Genomic DNA, 22,880 nt, shown 5'->3' with positions numbered 1-22,880 from the left:
AGGAAGGAGGTTTAAATGGGTACAGACATAAGTTGCTTGGCAAAGGGGGTGATAAGAGTATATAGAAGGATTTTTTTGTGTGTGTGTGGTTGTTTCTTTTATTTTGTCAGACAAATTAACACCAAGGGCACTAGCAGAGAATGGAGGGGGATGTTAAGGATTTGAAGATAGGGTGATGATGTGATAGGGTCCTCCAGGTACACAGGAGCATGACTGGATTAGGGAGGGATGGTGAACGGCTGAACAGCACCAAGCACCCACTTGAAATAGGTGGCCATGAATTGAAGGTGACTCTGGTCATCATGATGAGCTGTTCTCCTCCAGCCATGTTCAGGTGCGCAGGTAAAAGGGCAATTAGCAAAGAGAAAAGAAGAGGCATTGAGGTCTTATGCAAGTACATGATCATAATGGCGGACTGTAGGCTCTAAGCCAGGTAAAAGGGGAATAAGACGAGAATAGAGTGAGGGACGGAGAGAGTTCACTGGCTAACTGGACCGAGGTCCTGGTGGGGTCACAGGATTGTTGGAGTTGGGGGATAACTGGAAAGAATGAGCTGGGAAGTAGGTGGCAGGCATAAGGGAGTTATCAAGTCAATGGGAAGTGGGTGGCAGTCATGAGAGAGTCAATCCACTTAGCATTGTGGAGCGTGGATGCAATCATGGGTAATAACCAGGTCTACAGCCATAAAGTGGGTAGATGAGAAAAGGCAGAGGACAATATAAGTGGGGGGGGGGGGGAGGAGAAGAAGGATACGAGGAGAAGGATATGAGATGGTTTTGGAAGGACCACACACTTAGATGGTGTAGGTCTGGATGACTGCAGCATGGAGGGGCTGGCCAGTAGTAAAATCTGAAGACATGAGCTTTGCAGTTTGTTGGGGAGGAGTGAGGGACAATGGCTTGGGAACAGCCCGAGGGAACAGAAAGGCCATAAGCCCACCTTCAAGTCCAGGGGCTTGAGCCGCATGAAGGAGAACATGGTTAACACTTGGGAGCCCCACAAGGAAACTGCGCCCTCGAAGGTGCGCCAGGTTTTAGTTACAGCAAGAAGGGAATGGGAATGTTCAGAAGGTTTGCTAGTGTTGGGTGAGTGTAGGGAGGTGGGCAAACACGAGAGATGGGGTTAGCTCGGGAGGTCCAGAGACAGGTGTGATGAGGGTTGAAGAAACCCTGGAAGAAACGTTGGTTGAAGGTTGACGAAACCTTCCTGCCGTGACTGATTTCAGTGGGGAGACAGGCCGGTGTGTGGTCTAGGGCCGACTGTGGTAGTGAGTCCACTGGAGTAGCTTGGGGCCATGGTGGGTGGGCTTTTGTCAGGACCATGTGCTTTGGGGTGGGAGGGTTGCATCTGGATCCCTGCTTCATTCCGCTTCTGGTATTTTGCAGCCTGCAGGGCTTCATATTTCAGCTTGGACCCTAGGACCCTCCTTCATGTCTGCTGCTGGCTGTCGTAGGGCCACAAAAGGAGCTTGCCAGCGTATCCCCAAAGTTCTGCAGATACGACATGGAACAGCCTCAAAGAGGAGGAGAGCCTCCTTTTTGGAGGTTGGTTTAAAATGAGATGGTTTTTTGAAAAGTAGTGATTGGCTAGAGGGGGAGGTAAGCTCGTAGTCATTATGCATCAGGCCTGAGGTTTGGTTACTGCCATTCGCAAATGGGCTTTGAGATTTTATTCCGTTATCTAAGTAGATTCTAATTATCCAAATAGATTCACAGGTTTTTTTTTTTCTCATGATTTGAAAATAAAAGATCACTTGTCCCTAATGATAAACAAAAAGAATGTTTTCTCAGCTGAGTAAAAGGTTAAACTGCTATTCATTGTGTTTTGTCTTCAGACTTTTGATAGAAGAAGCTTTCTTACCATTTATAGCTATGTAAAAAAAAGGTAGAGTTTTGGGTTTAGTATAGTTTATGAAAGTAATTTCAACACATATGTGACTTGAATAGGAAAAGCAAAAGAACCAGAGTCTGTTCCATAGATGGGCTGAAATATCTCTTCAAGGCGTTTACTTTTCTTCTTTTTTAAAATGACTTCAGAAGAGAGATTCACTAGTAATTCTAGACTAACAAAGGGAAGGTATTATGAGAAAATAATTTTTGAAATGGGACTTTTTAGTGTGGGAAGCATTTAGGATGGTGTCTGGGAATTATATGGGGACAATGGTGGTTAGTACAATTTTAATAGAGAGATAGAAACAAAAAGTGATTTATCAAGCCTCTTACAAACAAATTTTAGATTTATCATCATTATGTTTTCCTAATAGAAGAGCAGTGCATGGGGGCACCTGGGTGGCTCAGTGGGTTAAAGCCTCTGCCTTCGGCTCAGGTCATGATTCCAGAGTCCTGGGATCGAGCCCCACATCGGGCTCTCTGCTCAGCAGGGAGTCTGCTTCCCTTCCTCTCTCTCTCTGCCTGCCTCTCTGCCTACTTGTGATCCGTGTCTGTCAAATGAATAAATGAAATCTTAAAAAAATAAAAAAAAGAAGAGCAGTGCCTGTGAGGTTTGCCAAAAAATTGGTAGATCTGACTGACTTGGCCAAGGCATCCCTTTTATGTCATAAATGCATAGAAATTCTGGGTACATTATTATAAAAGATATTTTATAATTCCTAATCAAATTAAAAGAAAGAGGAGGAAGTCACATGATGACAGGAATTGAGAGATCTATCTAGGCCAGAAGAACAAGCCCCACCGACACACAGGCCCTGGGCTGAGGGCTGGGCTATTGCCGTGTGGGGCAGGTGAGATGGGCAGGAGCCACTGAAGCAGGGGCTGGGACAGATCTTCCTCTACAGATCCTGGAGCCTCCAGGGGCCACTCCCTTGTAAAATACCTCTCCAGCTCTTCTCTGGGGGAAGCCGCAAGGGAATTGCGCGTGGAGAAGGTGAAACTCCTGGCTTACAGCACCATGTAAATAGAAGTGATAGAAGATCATTTGAGAAGACTAAGCCAAGAATTTAGCAGAAAAACTCTTCTAATTTTTTATTAACATATAATGAATTTTAGCCCCAGGGGTACAGGTCTGTGAATCACCAGGTTTACACTCTTCACAGCACTTATCATAGTACATACCTTCCCAAAGAAAAACTCTTCTAGAAGGCATGGAACATCCAGGGCTACAGCATAAGCAAACCCAATACTGCTTCATAAGGCTGGTTTTACAACTCACGGCATAGTGTCCACAGGGTAGATGAAGAATGGTACGCTGTGAGCGAGAGTCTGTATGTGCTTAAAAAAATAAATCGTAGTCACTCTCTAGGTGGTATCATATACTATGATTTAAATATTCCCTTCCACATTTATGTCAGCAACCTGGAACTTTCTCACCTCTTCACACTGGTTGGTTCTCAAGTCCAGATAACCTTCAAGACAGCTGCCCTAAGGCATCTGAGAAGAACTTTGAGGGACATGTGTGTGGCAGCTAGCCCCCAGAATGGCCTCGAGCAGTCCCTCCCACGGCCCTCCAGGGTCTGAGTAGTGTAATGGATGGAGTATGGCAGGAGTGACATTATTTCACTTTTGAGACTAGGTTGTAAGAACGCTTTCTGGTTTCTTGTGGTTTCTGTTTGGGGTCTTCTTGCTGTCTCTCACCCTCTCTTGAGTCTCTTGCTCTAGAGGAAGCCAGCTCCCATATCTTGACACTCAGGCAGCTCATGTAGTGAAGCACCAAGGCTCCATGAACAACAGCCAACATGAACTTCCCAGGCATGTGATGGAGCCACCACAAGAGCATATTCTCCAGCCTCGGTTGTGCCTCCAGCCCTAGTCACAGCTTAATTGCACTCTTGAGCCTTCTGAGGCAGAACCCACCATGTAAGCCAAGCTCTGATTCTCAACCTCAGACACTGTGAGGGTAAGTGTTTATTGTTCAAGCTGCTGCATTTGGGGGCAGTTTGTTAGGCAGCAATGGATAATGAATACTCTGCATCCTAAACTCACTCCCTGCCTTCCCCCAAACCTTGTTCTCCTATCTTCTTTCCTGTGTCTGTAAATGGCAACTCCATCCTTTCAATAACTCAGGCCAAAACCTTTGGAGTCATCTTTGAACAATGAGATAGGTAAAGAATCATCCCTGTGTTTCTCACATCCCACATCTAATTTATTTTTTATTTTTTTTTTTTTTTTAGCAAATCCCTGTTGGCTCTTTATTTAAAATATGTACATAATCTGAATCCTTCTTACCCCCTCCATAGATGCTATGCGGTCCAAGCCACAACCATGTCTTGACTGGGTTATTGCAATAGCTCCTTTAGGCCTCCCTGATTCCGACCTTGTCCAGTTTTGGTGTCTCCACAGTAAAGTAGCCAGAGTTCTCTTCTAACATTATAGATCAGATATGTCACTCCTCTGACCAAATCCCTCTGATGGCTTCCAGTATCATTTAAGATAAAGGCCAAGGTCCTTCCAGGGACTCTGACATCAGGTTTGGTCTTCCTCTAACTTCACCCTCTACTGTCCCTTTGGCTCCCTTTCCTCTAGCCACACTGGTATCATTATTTTTTCTTTGATAAGCAAGGAATAGTCCTGTATTAAGTCCTGCTTTATTTTCTCCCTAGCTTTACTGTCATCTGACATACTATATATTTCACACATCTTATATATTGCCTCTGTCCTTCCACTAGAGTATGAATCCCATAAGACAGGGAATTTTGATGGTTCTATTCACTGATGCACTCCAAGTCCCAAAAGCAATGCCTAATACCTAGTAGGCACTCAAATTTACTTGAAAAATAGGAGACAAAATATTATAATATTTGGAAAACAGGAAAATTTGTAAGAAACTATAAAATAAAAAATGTTTAAAACTATTAAAACTGAAAGGAGTGAGAAGCATAAAAAACCAAGGTATTCTTTAAATCAATCAGATTTGAAAAAGAACTGATTTCATTTAAGAAATGTGGAATATAGCAACTAAAAAAAAAAAAAACTCAAACATAAGGGATCAGCTAGATTTAGAAGACAAATCTGAGGAAATCACATAGCCTGGGGCACAGATATATGATGAGATTAAAATATAAAAAGGAAGTTAAACTTGGAATGAGAAGGCATCCTGTGTTTAATAGGCATCCTGAAGGGGAAAAAATAGTGGCAGTGGAGGAGAGGCAGTATTAAAACAAAAAACAAAAAACAATGGCAGAGACTTCTCCAGATTTGAAAAGCAAAACAAAATATAAATCTTCAGATTAAAATAATATATGGAGGCCCAAGAAGGATTAAAAAATAACTTAGACACATTGGGGTAAAACTAAAATACTGAAAAGGAAAAATTCTAAATATAGAGAATGAAAGAGCAATCTCAAAGGAGAAATTATGAGATTGACAGCAGAGTTTTTGTAAATAACAATATATGTCAGAATGCAATCTAATTATACCTGCAGTCTGCTAATGGAAAGAACCACCATCATAGAATTCTATACCCAGCTAAAAGTATCATTCAAGAGTGAGGGCCAAATGAGAACATTGTCCAAAGAACCGTTATTGACCATTGCCTGAAAAGACCACTAAATATGTTCATCAGTAAGGAGAAATTGAACACAGAAGATTGGAGAGGCATTGGAGTTATAATGGAAAGAAAGAAATTGGTGAACATTTTCATAATTGTAAACATTCACTTATAAACAAGAGATTTATTTGGAGGACAGGGCTAAAAACAAAGAGAAATCAAAATGCTAAGCAAGATGGCAGATGGGAGGAGGGAGATCAGAACTGAATTGTTTCTTGGCCAGAAGGACAGAGATTTTGATTGGATTTTTTAAAATGTCAAGTGTGCATTTTAAATGTCTAAAAGAATGAAATATAAGGTACAACTTTCAAGCTAGTAAAAAGGGGAAAAGGAGATGAAAAACACTTGATCCAGTTAAAAAAATCAGGAGAGGAGAAAAAAGATTGAAAAGGAAGAGGAGAAAAGGAAACATGTACCAGTAAAACACTGAACAAAAGGAAATTTAGCTGGTGATATTCTTTTTTTTTTTTTAAGATTTTATTTATTTATTTGACAGACAGAGATCACAAGTAGACAGACAGGCAGACAGAGAGGGAGGATGAAGTAGGCTCCCCACCAAGCAGAGAGCCCGATGTGGGGCTCAATCCCAGGACCCCGAGATCATGACCTGAGCTGAAGGCAGAGGCTTTATCCCACTGAGCCACCCAGGCGCCCCTAGTTAGTGATATTCTTAAACAATATTAGTTGTAAGGTAAAGTGTGTTGAAGCAGATAAAGATTATACTGAATGATAAGTGAAAAAATTCACAAGTAAGTTACAGCAGTCCTAGTCTAATGATCTAGACTCAAAGACATATGGAAAAAAATTGACAGAAGGACAAAGAAAAACTAACAAATTCACAATTATTGTTAGAGATGTTAAATATCTCTATCAGACACTAATGAAAAAGAAGACAAAATATTAGGAAGGCTATACCAGATATGAAAAACATGATGCACAAGGATGATCTAATGTTTAAGTCATGATTAACAAAGATGACTTAACGTCAAAATACGTATTCCTGGACACAACCTTCCCTATTTTTTCTTTTCTTTTTTTTTTTTTAAAGCACACAGAACCTTTATGTTTACTGACTACATACACCACATAATTGATAACATACAGAGTATATCCCTTGACCACAGTGCACGGTTTTTAAAAAGTAAAAATAAAAGTCCCTTGTTCTTTGGAAACTAAATAAACACATTTACAAGAAGTGGGTCAAGAAGGGATTGTACTGAAAATTCTGAAATAATTAAAATCACATCATAATCATTGCAGTATATGCCAAAACATGCAAGATTCAGATTTATATAATAGGAAAAGACATGAAAGATTGAAAGATGAATGAATCACTCAACTTGTAAAGTTAACAAAAGAGAAATTCAAAAGAAACCATCTTGACAAAGATGGTGCAAGAGTTTCTGCATCTTTCCATACGTAATATTTGGATTTTCAAAGCAGGGAAAATGCTTTGAAAGTGGCGATGGGTTAAAGGAAGACTCCTACTCTATTTGTTTGGGGTCTTGGTACGTGTGGATTTAGAGAGAAAAACCAATTTGAGGGAGTTGGAGAAATACGTCAGTATCATCTGGGGTGACACCAAGGTTTCCGCTGGGTAAGGAAGAGGCACGGGTTTCAGAAAAGAGATCGAGGACATAGGAGAGATTTGACTAAAAATTGGGAGTTCCAGAGATAATATGGAGAGGGTTGGTGGATTGGATCAGACTGGAGAGGATACCAAAATGTGAGTGATAGCCCCAGAGGTAATGGATTGCTTTAGCTTGGACATGTGGAGGGGACCATGACCTGCAGCGAGGTGAACATGACATGATTATTCTTGGTGGGTGAGAACAGGTGAAAAATAGGTTTAGCTATGGTCTTAACACTCGAACCACACAGTAGTAAGGGGGTTGTGGGGAGGGGGATATGCGAGTGGGAGGCTGCACCTGTCCTCTTTGGCTGCGTAAGTGTCCTTGTCTTCTCTCTTTCAGTATTTTCTATTCATTTCTGATCTACTGTGGTCTTGTATTTTAGTGCAATTTTGAACTATTTTATTTTCTTTTGCTGATTCCAGGGTTGGAGCAGGAGGAGAAGGTTGCAGTGTGAGCTCAGCATGCAATCTGCATCTAGAGACACAGCTTCCATTTTGACCCCATTTCCCACGGACTATGGGGTTCAAGTTCTCCTCTCTGCTTAGTTACTTTAAAAAAAAAAAAAACAAACAAACCCAACAACAACAACAACAAACAAGTCTTTCCAGGGCTCACAGTTATTGCTGAAAGCTTTCTATCTGCACACAGGCTAGAATTTAAGAAAGAATCTCCAGATGAAGGGAGTTCAGTTACATTACATTTGTCATACTATTAATTATGTTTCCTCTGTCTTTCCACCCCTAAAACACCCTCTGGGCTTGTCCCCACAAGAACCAGTGGGGCAGTCTTATTTTCCCTCTGTATCTGGGTGTATTTACTGTGGCTTCATTAGGAGACTTTACACTTGTTATCCCATCTTTGATTCCAAATTTATTCTTACATAAATTCAGGATCTACCTGCACAGTTTTTCAGGTGACAGTTTTCCCAAGTGCTCACCAGCTCAACATTTTACAAGGGCATTTGCTTCTTCCAGACTTTTGGCTGCACTTTAAGCCTTCGGCTGAGCCAGAATAGTTGACTGTGGTTATCAAAGTTTCGTCTAAATAAACTGGGACCTCACTATATCTCTTGGCTATAGAGCTAGGTATATGGACAATCCGATGCTCTCCAAAGTGGGGAGAGTTACTGAAGTGTAAAAAAAGACCTCCTTATAAGGAAGTTTTACCTAGAAGGAAGAGTCCCCAGCGTTGGCTTTGTGAACAGCATTACAGCGTAACTCCGGGGTACCAGAGCCAAATATGATTCTTCCTGTCCTCCACCAAAGGCCCAGCCTGGTTTTTATAGGCCAGACATAAATCTGAGAAAGTGTTTATAAAATAGACTGGGTCTATCTGGAAGGTTTAAAAAACAACTTTTATAGGTTAATTCTTAGAAAATCGATTCGAGGCTATTTGGAGACATTGCTTTTGCAGGGAATGGGATCCGTCTCCTCTTATCTTGTCCTGTCCACTTGCACTGCGTTGTTCATTCAACAAAAGAGCACAGTTAATTTTAGGGAGGCCTGCTTTATTGTGGCAGCATGATAGGACAGGGGGAATCCTTATGAAGTATTTATTAGCGGACCTCAAATCTCCATGCTTTCTTTGCCTACCTTGTTACGCCGTATCAAAACTGCATTTGCGCTTCAGTAGTCCAGTTCCCAGTTGTAGCAGGGACGGTTGGAACTGACTTGGAACTTGTGTGCCAGGGGGGACTTTAAAAACATATTCCACCAAACTTGCCAATTTTATAGATGATGAGGCTGGCACCCAGAAGGGACTGATTCTCTTCTTTTAGTGGACACCGCTGTCTGCAAAACACAATGAGTGGCGCTTGGTGGGACACAAGCATTCAAGGGTTATTGTTCTTGTGATCAGGAGCATTATCTATGATAAGGGAGGTAAAACAAGCTATAAGTAACTATGATGTGATGTGGTAGGAGCTGTAAATGAGGGAAAAGACCAAAGGCATTGTGCTGGAGTTTGGGTGTTAGCACCTTGTTGGGGAGAGTGCAAACTGGTAGTGATCATCAGGTTCTTGGCATGTAAGGGCAATCGGGGTGAATCGGTAGGATTTGTGCCCAGTGCTGGTGTGAGTCAAGGGTAAGCCTACTGGGATGGGAACTCCCCTGGGATGGAAAGGAAGCAGTAGGAAGTCTAGTTTATCCAGACAGTAAACTGCAGTAGGGAAAGAGTGATACTTAAGGTAGGAGGCATGGGTTGGGGCAAGATGATGGAGACCCTTGGAAGTCAGAGTGAACAGCATGACTTCATATAGTAGACCGTGGTCCAATGTGTCCACTGCTTCCAAGAGGTAAAGAGAATGACAGAGAGATATTGGGGCAGGGACCCAAGAATGTAGAGACAGGCCCTGGAAAGTTCCTAATGAGTAGTTTGCTAGTAAGGAAAAAGTAAATCTGTATAGGTCGTTTGTGCATATATGGGGAAGAATAAGGTCTGTAGGGAACACTTGGAGGTAAGAAGGAAAAAAATTAGTCGGAAGGAAAGCCCCGATTTTCAGGTGACTGGAACCCTGACGAAAGTAGGTGCTAAGCTTCTGAATGTGTTCTTTTTTTTGTCCATGGTATTGGTATAGCAAGCGTTTCCTAAAATCTAAAAACCCAACAGTACTATTTTGTCTTATGTCATCACTGACATAAGATTTGGAAATCTGGACCCATTCTGACCCTTATGGGACAGAAAGTTGCCCCCAGGGTGAGTGGGGCTCTTCGGTTGATGACCAGACCAGGGTGGACTCATAGCTCTGAAATTCACACGTCACTGGGGACCCCGAGTTTGTAGCTCGTAACGTCAGGCAGTCACAAGGATCTGCAAACTCCGGTGAATAGCCATCTGGATTATCCCAACCCCGCAGACCAGATCAAAGGAAATTAATTCGATGTGTTGCCCCCTTGACTCAAGCATTTGGCAGATGTCTTCTTCTTTTAGAGATGATTTTGAGTTTTGTAGAATTAAGACTCTTTTTTTTTTTTTTCTCTCCAAGCATATTTCTCTCCGTTTTCAAAAGGTTGGGTACTTGTGGGAAATTTAATCCACATGTTTATGATTCATTTCGACTCCACTCCTTTCAAATTTATCTTTGGAGCATGAGCTGGTACTTGAGAAGCCTTTTTAAAGTTCAGGACTTTCAGAACCAGATAGTTATTTTGCTAGCTGTGTCTTGAAAACACATTCAGAAATTTTTGTTAGGATCAAAATGCAGGTTTTTAGGGTCTGGAAAGGGGTGTCTGAATGCAGCGAACCCTCAAAGCCACAGCAGTGTGTTTTCTACAGCGACTCTGTCGGCAAAGGACAGGGAGTGTAGACAAGGAGCTGCTTCCCAGAGTGGTGAAGAAGGGGTATCTGTGTTTACAGGAGTGCCATCCGGCTTGCTTCAAATATTCCCCGGGACAGCATGCCTGGGAAGCATCATGGCATCTGTGTCCTCCCTGGTAGGCCCTGTTTCTTTTTATAGAGTCTTATGCATAGATCTTTGAGCTACTGGAACATTCCAGTTCTTTGCAATCCCCTTGTTTTATAGATGAAATCGAAGCTCAGCTAGGTTCCGTGTTTTGTTTTGTATTGTTTTTAAAATATTTTATTTATCTGACAGAGATCACAAGTAGGCAGAGAGGCAGGCAGAGAGAGAGAAGAGGAAGCAGGCTCCCGGTGGGGCAGAATCCCGATGTGGGACTCGATCCCAGGACCCTGGGATCATGACCTGAGCCGAAGGCAGAGGCTTTAACCCACTGAGCCACCCAGGCGCCCAGGTTCTGTGTTTTTTGCCCAAGATCTCACACGCTTGAGGTTGAGATCCTCGGCAAACTTCCATGAGGCCCATTTTGTCTGAAAGAGAAGAATATTTGATGAAAATCAAGGGCACACAGTGGGGACTTGGGTTTGGGTCCAGGCAGGGGGTCAGTGCTGTTTTGGGAGCGTGAGAAAGAGGCTGAACGCTTACTTCTGCATGGTGTACCCTCTTTGAGTGTCTGTCTCTTTTAGGTGGTCTGTTTGGGGTTGCATCTCCTCTTTGGAAAAAGGGGGTGAGAAAGAACTCTGAAGGGAATGGGCTTTCAAAGCCTGTTGCCAGGAGAGTGTCACATAGAATATTCTGATGCGAAGCCTGAATTCTACAGCATTATTTAGCAAAGATTCTTAGAGCAAGCTGATTACTCTGTAAACAGATGCCTTCGGTGCTCTGATGCCTGTCCCAGAACATGAATGCCTATTGGATGAGTCAGTGGGTGACCGTTCTAAGTATGTTGGATCCACTCAGTCACAGGAGGGGAAATCTGTTGACCTTGGATACAAACTTTGGCCCAGAACAACGACACTTGGTTATTTAGTTGTAAAAAATGTGGGAAATAGATGCCTATCAGCAAAGGTCTTGGTCTTTGCTCTCCAAGGAAACTCATGGTGAAATTTATGAAGGTTTTTTATCAGGGTGAGGTCAACAGAACATATTCACACACATGCCATTTAAAATAGCATTTATTTGTTTAGTAAATGCTTATAAAAGTACTATATGTTCATGGTGGAAAATGAGAAAAATGCCAAAAGTATAAAGAAGAAAAAATAAATTACTTGTAATTCCATTACCAATTGGAGATAACCAATTGTTATCATTAACATTAATGTTTGAGAGTTTCTCATTTTTTTAGTCGGTGCATGGAGTCTTTTATTTATTTATTTATTTTGTACAAGAAGTACTCTTTTCCTGTTGGAAACTGGTTTGCTTTTAAATTGTAAAGGTCAAGAGGAGATAAATGTTCTTAAGCTTCTTAGACCAATAGCCATGATTTTATTGGGTCTCAGGTCCCGTATGAGATTCAAGCATCTGTAGGATCCCAGTTGAAGTTCACAGATCTTTTCTCTGTATTGTTTCCTTTACCTTCTGTCCACTTTTCTTCCCATGACTGATTACCAACATCCATTTTTCTCTACCCACTAGCATCTTCTCCCACATGGTTTCTCATTTCTCGTCGTTATGGCTGCCTGTGGCTCTCACACAGCCCCCTTCTACCTTCAGGGCCTTTCATTCTGCATACCATTTGTGTGACATTTCCCAGTTCCAACTATTCAGAGAGAGAATCTGATTTATTCAGCTAATCATGCTTATCTGTACTTGAGTATGGCTTGGCACACGGGCTCTGCCATAAATTTCTGGCCAGTGGAGTCAGTTACTTCTCTGATCTATCCAGGGATGGGCAGATGAGAAGGGGATTCAGGTAACATTTGGAAAATAATATCGAAGGGCAGTTTAAATCATGCCTAACCCTGCTATTCTGTCACATACTGCTTATGTTTTTATGATCTTTCCTTTTAGTCATTTTTCTAGGATAGATGCACATATACGTGTGTGTTTGCATGTGCAAGTATGTATGTTTTTTTTGTGTGTGTACACATTTAGTTTTATTGTAACAAAGCAACTTGTACACCTTTAACGTTTAAAACTGAGCATCATCTTTCCTTTCCAGTGAAACAAAAAGAAAATTTTTAAAAATAAACAGGAACAAAATTACAACAGAGAATGTCAATTCCAAATAAGATCCTACAAGTTCTGCTGATTCTCCCATCGAGTGGCAGGGCTCAAGTCATCATTAGGAGAGAGTTTTATTTTAAAAGTGTCATCTTAAACTGCAAGGTTGTCCGTTAAACATCATGATTAAACATGCCAAAGGAGAAGCCATGTTGTCAAAATGCCCACTTAACCCACTCAAACATCTCAAACCCACCCTTTGCTGACCTTCTATAACCCCATTTTTTAAAGTTTTTTTTTTCTTTTTTTTAAACAAGAGAAAGTAGACAGGTACATGTTGGTAAATGCTAACTGTCCATATTCACATAGAAACACAGTATAATCTCTGAGCCCAATATACAGAGAAAGGAGGAAAAAAGCTAGAATTCTATGCACTACTACACAGGGGCCTAGCACCCTCCAGCTTCCAGCAGAGCTAAGGGAGCAGAAGGTTTTTCTTTTTGCCCACAGAGCACGGTGGTGTTGATTCCATAAAGTTTTTGTTTTTGTTGAGACAGGAAGGGACAAAAATGAATTTGGAACAAAAAGGGGTAGAAGATTCTTTTCCCACTGTATTCTGCTCAAGGTATTTCCCCCCAAAATAAGCTGAGAACCATGGTATAAAGGGAGAGAAAAAGGAGACTTCAAAAAACAGGGTGAATGAGCACGAGAGGAGAAAAGAAAAAGAAAAAGGGGGAAAAAAGACGGCAACTTGCTCCCAGGGACTGAAGAAAATTAAAAAAGGAAGGTTGGAATCCATCAGTGCTCCATTAGTCATCCTCTCCTTCATCCTCCTCTCCTTCCTCCCCCTCATCATCATCTTCATCTTCTTCACCTTCATCCTCATCTCCTTCTTCATCAATATCTTCCAATCCTTCTTCTTCATCATCATCATCATCCTCTTCTCCTTCCCCTTCTTCGTCATCCATATCGGGAACCAAGTAGTACTGTAATGGATTTGGCCAAATATCATCTTTGATGACTTCTCCTAACTCATCTGCACCTGCATCAGAATGGTCAGTAAACCAGGTGAAGAAGCTCTCTGGTTCCTCATGCTGTCTCTTCCTGCTGGCTTTATTCTGTGTTTGACTTGAACGTTTTGTCAAATCCTTTCCAGATTTCCATTTGATTTCAGTGGACTTTGAAGATGGATCACCACTCTCATTCAGATGAAATTCTTTGGAGAGAACTTTATTTTCGAAGTAAGGGTTTTCATCAAAATAAAAATCTATTCTGTAACCTGATTACAGTATGTATGTTCTTAAAATGTGATCACATCTCACTTTCTTAGCTATAGTCTGAACATTTTCTTGTGCATTTAGCTATTTCCAAAACCTGATTTGTAGAGGTGTACAGTGGTTCATTCTATGGGCATACCAACACTAGATTTCACAATCCCGATATTACTGGGCACTCTATGGTGTCTGTAGTGGGAAGACGGACTGCTCTTGTATCTCACAAAGACACAGTTTCTTATCATTGGAGGTCATGGACAGTTGCTAGGAGGGCAAAAATTGGCTCATATCTGTAATAGGTTCTTCAGGTAGATAATTTAGTTTCATGAAAATAAGGATACTTGCATTCTGTCTGTTTATCGTATTCTTTTTTATTTTCCAAATTTATTTTTTTAGACTGGATTTCTTTTGATGTATGTCATTAGGAAATACTTCAAACTTTACATTTTTCCCCTAAAATTTTAATCTATTGTCCCAGAGCCATTTTATTTGTTTGCTATCCTTTCTTTCTCAATTGATTTGGAATATCATGTAGTTGATTTCCTTGATTCTCAGATACAATTGACTATGAGGTTCCCTTCTCATTTAAAACCAGGGCAATTTAAAATTCTTGAGTCACTTCCTGATATCAGAAAAATTATAATTAAGAAATAGAGTACCAAATTATCCCATCTACCTAGCTGTTTCTGGGTTTTCTATTCCCTGGCACTGACCTATTTTGGAGTATATTATTATTTCAACAGTTATGAGTTAAAATTTGTTTGGCATCTACTGTATTTATAATCTTTAATATTTTACTTAAGTACAGTTATAATTATATTATAATTTTTTTGCCCAGTGTTGTGCATTTGTGATTCTGTGTGATCTTCCAAGTGAATTCTCTCTAATACTGTTCTTCAAAGAATCACATTAAATTGGCAGTTAGCATTGCCATAAATTTGGAAGACCTTGTCTGTTGACATGATTAAATACTTTAATAGTTGATAACTTTGATTTTTTACCCTACTTATTATTAATTCTAATAGATTTTCAGCTGGTTCTCTTTAGTTTTCCACATGTGCACAGATTTGATATTGAACATATTATTAATGTTGTGTCTGATCTTAATGGAAATCCTTCTGGTGCTTTACCCATTCTGTAGAATACTGTCTTTTGGTCCAAGATAGGTCATATTGTCATTTTTCAGTAAATATCCTAGTTTTTCCAAGAGTTTGAATCAGCATAAAATGTTGAAAAATAGTTTGATGCCCACTTGCATCTATCAAGAGCATACTGCTTTTTTTTCTTTTTAAGTTACTAGAGTTTAAACATTTAGCTATAATTTCATTATAGACTCTACTTTGTCTTTGTGTATCATATCGGTCAGCTTTTACCATTCTGCATCCATTTTCTTTTTTTTTTTTTTTAAAGATTTTATTTATTCATTTGACAGACAGAGATCACAAGCAGGCAGAGAGGCAGGCAGAGAGAGAGGAGGAAGCAGGTTCCCTGAGGAGCAGAGAGCCTGATGCGGGGCTCGATCACAGGACCCTGAGACCATGACCTGAGCTGAAAGCAGAGGCTTAACCCACTGAGCCACCCAGGCGCCCCTGCATCCATGTTCTTAAGGGAGATTTAATCTATAGGTTTTTTGGTTTTTCCTTTTTTTTTTTTTTGTCCTTTTAGATCTCTGGTATAGAGGTTTGGATTATTCAGATGCCTTATATTTCACATGTTTTGCTATTGTGAATATAAGCCTTTTCTTTATGTTATGTAGCACACATGGGTGGTATATGGAAAATCTACAGATTTTTTAAAAGATTTTATTTGTTTATTTGAGAGGGAGGGAGAGAGAGAGAGAGAAAGAGAACAAGTCGGGGAGAGGCAGAAGGAGAAGAGACTTCCCACTGAGCAAGGAGCCTGACGTAGGACTTGATCCAGGACCTTGGGATGATGACCTAGGCCGAAGGCAGATGCTCAACCAACGAAGGCACTCAGGCACCCTATAATTGTATTTCTAATAATATTTTTTCCTTCTTTGTAATGACTATAATGGATTTCCACCTTATGTCTCATTTAATTGGCCAGCTTTCTGTAAAAACGTTAAATAATATTGGTGAGAGCAATCATTCTTGGTTTCTTCTGATTCTAATAGGAAAATCTCCTGTGTTTGACTCTGAAGACCTGACTTATTGAAGACCAATTATCTTTGCCATGTCGAGAACATCATTTCCTATCTCTGCTTTTGAGTTTTTATTCTCAATATGTGCTACATTTTAATAATGCCTGTTTATTACTGCTGAAATGATTGCACATCTGCCTTTGATGTATTTTGTTAATTGCTTTCCTAATATTAAAATATTCGAGCATTCTGGGGCATCTGAGTGGCTCTCTCTTGACCTCAGCTCAGGTCTTGACCTCAGGGTCATAAGTTCAAGCCTCCGGTTGGGCTCCATGCCCTTAAAAAAAAAATACTTCAGCATTCCCTAAAAACCCTAGTTGATTTGGATGGACGATCTTTTAATATACAATTTCATTCAACTGGCTGCTACTTGATTTAGCGTCTTGAAATTTGTGTTTATGATGATGGCTTTGGCTTATAGTCCTTTTCTGTGAGTGCTATCTTTGTGAGGTTCTGGTATCAAGATGATCCTTACTTGCAGTGAACATTTACATTTTTTTAAATTCAGGAATAGTTTATATTGCCTCAGGATTATCTGTTCCTTGAAAGTTTCAGCTGACTTGGTAATAAAACTGTCTGGGTGAACATCGCTTCAGGAGGTGATGCTCTGGTTACTTCCTCAAGTTCTTTGAGGGGTTTATTTTCCAGATCAGGTTTTGCGCTTCTAGAATCCATTCCGTGGTGGTTCCTCCAGACCCAGATTTGGTTCGGATCTGAGTCCATCCCTTGAAGGAGGATTCCATCCCCCGATCAAAATATGTCTTTAGCTAAATTCTGCCTCTAGAATCTCAGGATTTGCTTTGAGTCCCAGAGGGCTGGGCGTTCACTTGTTTGTGTATCTACTTTTGCTTTATATCATTAATACGTATTTTCAGGTGTGCTAGGATTTGAGTTGTAACTTTTGCTTTCACTGGAACATGCACCAGCGTGGGAAGGCAGACCCAGAACCTCACAGGCTCCTAGATTTTGGAACTTGCTGGTAGTCACCAAAAAGAACCTGAAAATTGTGAGCAGCCAGATGGGCTTAGGGTCGTATGCCGAATTCCTCTTGCTATATGTGAATGGCATTGGGAGAGAGGTACTCTGGCTGCCTTGAAAAGGGGATTCCTCATGCAATGAAGAAAGAGCTGCCATTGTCACAAGACTTGAGTACCCAAGCGTCTTCATGTCTTCGGGTTGCCATGCAAAGTACCACACGCCAGGTGGCCGGAACAACAGATACCTCTTGTCTCCCGGTTCTGGAGACTAGACATCTGTAATCAAGGTATTGGCTGGGGAGGCTCTGTTCCAGGCTGTTCTCCTAGTTTTTGGTTCTTTTTCTGGCAATCTCTAGCTCAGAGCTGGATCACTTCCTAACTTAATCTCCACATGACATTTTTCCCTGTGGCTATTCCCTTCATCTTCCTTTTGCGCATGTCTGTCTGTGTCCAAATTTCTCCTTTTATGAGGACACCAGTCATGCTGGAGTAAGGCCCAACCCAATGACTTCGTGTGAACTTGATGACCTCTGTAGGGCCCTGTTTCCAAGTAAGGTCTCATGTTGAGGTGCCAGGGCTTGGGTCTTCAACATATTCTTTTTTGGGGTTGGTGGACATAATTCAACTCATCATGCCAAGTAAGACTGCCAGGAGAGGAAAGGTCAGAAGGGCGTCCTCACTGTCATTTGCAAACAAGAATGGGTACCCCACCAGCTGTCTTTCTGAATCCATTCCACCAGCCTTCTTAGATGGTGGATAAGGTTTTTTTCTTTTTTTTCTTTTTTTCTTTTTCTTTTTCTTTTTTTTTTAGATTTTATTTATTTATTTGTCAGAGAGAGTGAGCACAGGCAGACAGAGAGGCAGGCAGAGGCAGAGGGAGAAGCAGGCTCCCTGCTGAGTAAGGAGCCCGATGTGGGACTCGATCCCAGGACGTTGGGATCATGACCTGAGCCGAAGGCAGCTGCTTAACCCACTGAGCCACCCAGGCGCCCCGATGGTGGATAAGTTTTTCAGGTTCTCTTGACGGACTGTTCCAATATTCCCAACAATTTTAAGTTCCAGGTGGGGGGGGCGGGGATTGGGGGCTTTGGTCATTTTGTGTGTGTGTGTCTTTCTCAGTATTTCTCTGGGACAAGGATGGGGATTGTATCAGATTCTGCCAGTTAGAAGCCAAAAGTTGTAAACCAGAAGTTGTTCTGTCTTGAGGTTCCATCTTTCTGTCCTTACTTCTTTCCTGTCGGTAGGATGGAGGAGGGTCCTCCAAGACCACATTTCTGGGAGCTCCAGCCCTACCCCTGGTGCTGGTAGAGCAGAGAACAGGTGTTGAGGGGTACCCTGCATGCAGGTTGCTGAGGGAGAGACCTCCGTGGGGTTAGAGCTTCTCTGCACCACTTCTGATGTCATACCGATGGTCTCTGTGTCTCCTCTACAGGGATGCCCAGCTGCCTTGATTGCTCACAACTCTGATCTTCTGAAGGCTCACAGCTAATAAAATAGCTGTTTGGGGCCAAAGCTGTGCAGTAAAGAATCACCCTCGACTCGCACAGTTTGCCTCCTCTCTCACGAGCTAAATAATGCGACCTTTCAAATTCAAGTGTAGCTTACATTTTTGGCTTTTTGCTAACTTTATCAAGGTCTTCCTGGGATGCTTGTCCATTTCCAAGGCACCCCGATATGATCTCATCTTGTTCTCGCCACGAGCGGCTCTTCTGCTCATTTTTCACGGCGATAACTCACAGAAGTTACTGGAGGCGCAGGGGCGACTTGGCCGAAGCCACAGAGATAGCCGGAGAGCCAGTGCTGTGACGCCAAGCCCAGTTCCTTTCCATTAGGTCATTCTGCTCCCCTGCTACCTCACGGTCATGCCAAGGCTCGGCTCTCCCTCAAGAGCTCAGAATACCACCACCTCCTCCCTGGAGCCCTCTCAGGTTAAACAGATTGGAATAACGGACGCTTTTCATTCTATTACTCTTCTGTGTCCATGCAGGACTGGCAAACCTCTTGCTCCATGGCCTGCTTTTTCTAGTCTAAGAATGGTTTTTACATTTAAAAAAAATATATTTTATTTAATTTATTGGACAGAGAGAGAGAGATCACAAGTAGGCAGAGAGGCAGGCAGAGAGAGAGAGAGAGAGAAGCAGGCTCCCCACTGAGCTGGGAGCCCGATGTGGAGCTCGATCCCAGGACCCTGAGATCAAGACCTGAGCTGAAGACAGATGCTTAACTGACTGAGCCACCCAAGTGCCCCTATTTAATATTTTTAAAAGATTTTTTTTAAAGATTTTATTTATTTATTTGACAGAGAGAGAACACAAGTAGGCAGAGAGGCAGGCAGAGAGAGAGAGGAGGAAGCAGGCTCCCTGCTGAGCAGAGAGCCCGATGCGGGACTCGATCCCAGGACCCTGAGATCATGACCTGAGCCGAAGGCAGCGGCTTAACCCACTGAGCCACCCAGGCGCCCCTTTAAAAGATTTTTTATTTATTCATTTGAGATAGAGGGAGAGAGAGAGAGAGCAGGAGCAGCGGGAGGGGCAGAGGGAAAAGGAGAAGCAGACTCCTCGCCGAGCAGGGAGCCTGACGCAGAACTCTATCCCAGGACCCTGAGGTCATGACCTGAGCCGACTGAGCCACCCAGGCACCCAGGGTTTTTCAAGGGCTGTCAAAAAAAGAGAGAAGAAGAGAAAGGAGATGGCACAGAGACCCACGTGTGGTCCACAGTCTCAACTCTCTACTTTCTGACCCTGTACAGAAAAGTTCAGCAGCTCTTGGTCTAGATAACTGCGTCTCCTTTCATCCACTTTAGAAATTCACTTACCCTCCGTTCTTATTGATGACACCAATTTTGGACAACTGTTTATTTTTGCTTTTGAACATTCAAAGCTCCTGCTTGCTGTTCCTCTTATCTTCCTCCCCACTTCTGTCAGGCACGAAGGAATAGATACAGTGTGGAAGGAAGCAACTCTCACTATTTATTACTCTTACTATTATTACTAATCAATTACTATTTAATTAATATTATTACTATTACTATTAATTATTGTTATTACTAATACTCTTTATTACTCTTACTATTTATTTGCAAAGAGAGGGAGGGCTTTGGCACCAAATATGTTAAGTCATACTGTAGACCCAATGACTACTAGGTACAGTAGGTCTCTTGATGTTCAAGGGAGGAGAATTCTTTTTTTTTTTTTTTAAGATTTTATTTATTCATTTGAGAGAGACAGAGAGAGACTGAGAAAGAGCATGAGAGGGAGAAATCCAGGGAGAAGCAGACTCCTCAGGGAACTGGGAGCCCGATGTGGGACTCAATCCCAGGGCTATGGGATCATGACCTGAGGTGAAGGCAGTCGCTTAACCAACTGAGCCATCCAGGTACCCGGGAGAAGAATTTTTGAAGACTGGTCAGTGAGCCTAAGAGGACAGGGAATGTATTCCTGTTTATGGCTGTCCCTAGCCTGAATTAACTGAGGAAGCTTTGGGGTCGTAAATGGGACTTTTGCTGAGACTTGAAGAAGGGGTAAAAATTGAATAAAGCGATAGGACCGGAGCTTGTACTTTGGGCAAATAGACTGATATTGTAAGAAATATCTCAGTGTGTGTCTTCTTCACAGTTATGTATTATCAGTGAACTGAATTAGTAGTTGATAATCTTGATTTTTAACAATTTAAATAATTTTTAGGGAGGTTTTAGGTTCACGGCAAAATGGCACAGAAAGGACAGATTTCTCACATACACGTGCATCACCTCCCGGTTACCAACATGCCCCATCAGACTGGTACCTTCCTTCCTTCCTCTTTCTCTCTTTCTTTCTTAAGATATTATTTATTTATTTGTCAGAGAGAGAGAGTACACAAGCCAGGGGAGCGCCAGGCAGGGGGGAAGCAGGCTCCCCACTGAGCAGGGAGCCTGATGCGGGACTCAATCCCAGGACTCTGGGCTCATGACCTGAGCCGAAGGCACACACTTAACCGACTGATCCCCCCAGATGCCCTAAGACTGGTACCTTTCTTTACAACTAATGAACCTACATTGATATATCACCATCCAGAGACCCTAGTTTATATCAGGGTTCACTCTTGGTGTCATACATTTTAGTGTTTTTAGACAAATGTTTCTACCATTATGGTATCCTACAAAGAGTGTTTAACTGTTGAGTTGGCAAGAAACAGTAAGCCCCTCAATACAGGGACTTTGGCATGTCCCCTGCCTCTCCCCACAGCTCATCACAGTGCCAGCAATAAGACCCAGGGTTGATCACTATCTGTTGAAAGGAATGATGATGGTCTGTAAGATTAGGAAAGTAGATTAGGGTAGGAGAGTGGGCAGTCTTCAATGCCAAGCCAAGTACCTGGACCTTTATCCCGTCAATCACTCAGGGATCCACGAACTGTGACCTGTGGGCCAAATCCACGTGTTGTCTGTGGCTGCTTTCAGCTCCAAGTGCAGAAGAGCAGTAACGGAGGTGGTGAAACCCATCCCCCTACATGGATATTTTGCGAGCCTGTGCGGATGGCGGCGGAGAAAAGGATGAGCTTTTGAGGGTTTCTAGGGGGATGAGCTTTCCTATGGGTCTTCATGAGGGCAGTGCCAGGTTTCTAGGGGTCGGCAGGGATGGCATGATGAATCTATCAAGGCTCCAAGTCTGGGTGCCTCCCTAGCCCAGGAAGGGGTTCCCTGGGCACCCCCGTCTTCTTGATCAAGAACTTTCCTGGTCACCTCCAGAGCGTGATTCCATTTTCACATAACATCGCGAGCTTTGCTCACGTCTAAATATCTCCCTCACACTCTGCGCATTGGTTGCATTTTACAATTTTCTGAGTGCTATCTAGCAAATAATTTCCTCGGGGATTCCCCAGCCTTCTTTACTGCTCATAACTCTCTTATCTCTGAAGGTTAGCAGTTTATAAAATGGAGACTTTGGCCAACGTTGCATAACAAAGAATTACATTTGCCTCCGGGCTTGTCTCCCTCTTCTCTGGCTGGTAGGGGAATATGGCATTTGGAATGTTGAATCTTTGTGTTTCGGTGCATTTTGGCTTTTTCTAATTTTATCAGTGCATGATCACATGGGTAGCTTCTCAGGGACTTTTCTGGTTATTTATGAACGGACTTTTTAAACTCTGGGAGTTTTGAGTGGCAATGGCTAACAGGGTATTAGAGCTAGGTAGGAACCAGGAGGACACCACTAGGGAGGGAGGTCATCTCCTTTTGTCTTCCAGGCTACCTACCCTTCTGACCCCAGCCCAGCTGGGAGGGAAGCCATCTCAACTCATGTACAGAGAGCTTAAGGATTCCCTCTGGGAATATAATGAGGAACAGTAATCCCACTGAGTTTTAGGGAATAAAAGGACACTTGGCAGACAGAATTAGGCCCAGAACAAGTTAAAATTGCAGGGGGGGAAAACACACACACACACACACACACACACACACACACACACAACCCAGGGGGCACATGGGTGGCTCAGCGGGTTAAGCCTCTGCCTTCGGCTCAGGTCATGATCTCAGGACCCTGGGATCAAGCCCCGCATCGGGCTCTCTGCTCAGCGGGGAGCCTGCTTCTCTCTCTCTCCTTGCCTGCCTCTCTGCCTACTTGTAATCTCTGTCTGTCAAATAAATAAAAAACAAACAAACAAAAAAAACCTACAACCTACCTGAGTCTCTGAAAGGGAACTAACCCTAAGGCAATAGGGATCTAAGTAAAGATTTAGCAGCAAAAGGAAAGTGCCAAGTTCTGGGAAAATCCATGCCCGGTGCCACAAACTCCAATCCTCAGCCATCCTGATACTGGCAAAGTGAAATCAATGACAAAGCATAAAGCTAGGTTATTTTACCTTTGATTAATGCTGTGCATACTTCAACCAGGCCAT

The 22,880-nt window shown here is 42.3% G+C and overlaps 1 protein-coding gene across 1 annotated transcript; it reads right to left on the bottom strand.

Annotated features, from left to right (window-relative positions):
• Nucleotides 1-13,192: 13,192 nt before the first annotated feature.
• Nucleotides 13,193-21,486, bottom strand: LOC132003262 (protein SET-like). The gene is made up of 2 exons (XM_059378588.1): nt 21,399-21,486; nt 13,193-13,873 (listed from the first exon to the last, which is right to left on the bottom strand). Exons 1-2 carry the CDS (start codon nt 21,484-21,486, stop codon nt 13,404-13,406), a joined length of 558 nt encoding a protein of 185 aa, XP_059234571.1. The 3' UTR covers nt 13,193-13,403.
• Nucleotides 21,487-22,880: the final 1,394 nt, after the last annotated feature.

This window comes from Mustela nigripes, chromosome 16 (assembly GCF_022355385.1).
Source record: "Mustela nigripes isolate SB6536 chromosome 16, MUSNIG.SB6536, whole genome shotgun sequence".
NCBI classification, from domain to species: domain Eukaryota; kingdom Metazoa; phylum Chordata; class Mammalia; order Carnivora; family Mustelidae; genus Mustela; species Mustela nigripes.
The sequence above is the reverse complement of the archived record's forward strand: the minus strand, read 5'-3'. Positions and strand labels throughout refer to the sequence as shown.

Coding starts and splice junctions, on each gene's coding strand:
- LOC132003262 (XM_059378588.1), bottom strand. CDS start 21,486: ATGGGTTTCACCACCTCCGTTACTGCTCTTCTGCACTTGGAGCTGAAA. Junction 13,874..21,398: donor GATTTGGCCCACAGGTCACA/GTTCGTGGATCC, acceptor TACTGTAATCAG/GTTACAGAATAGATTTTTAT.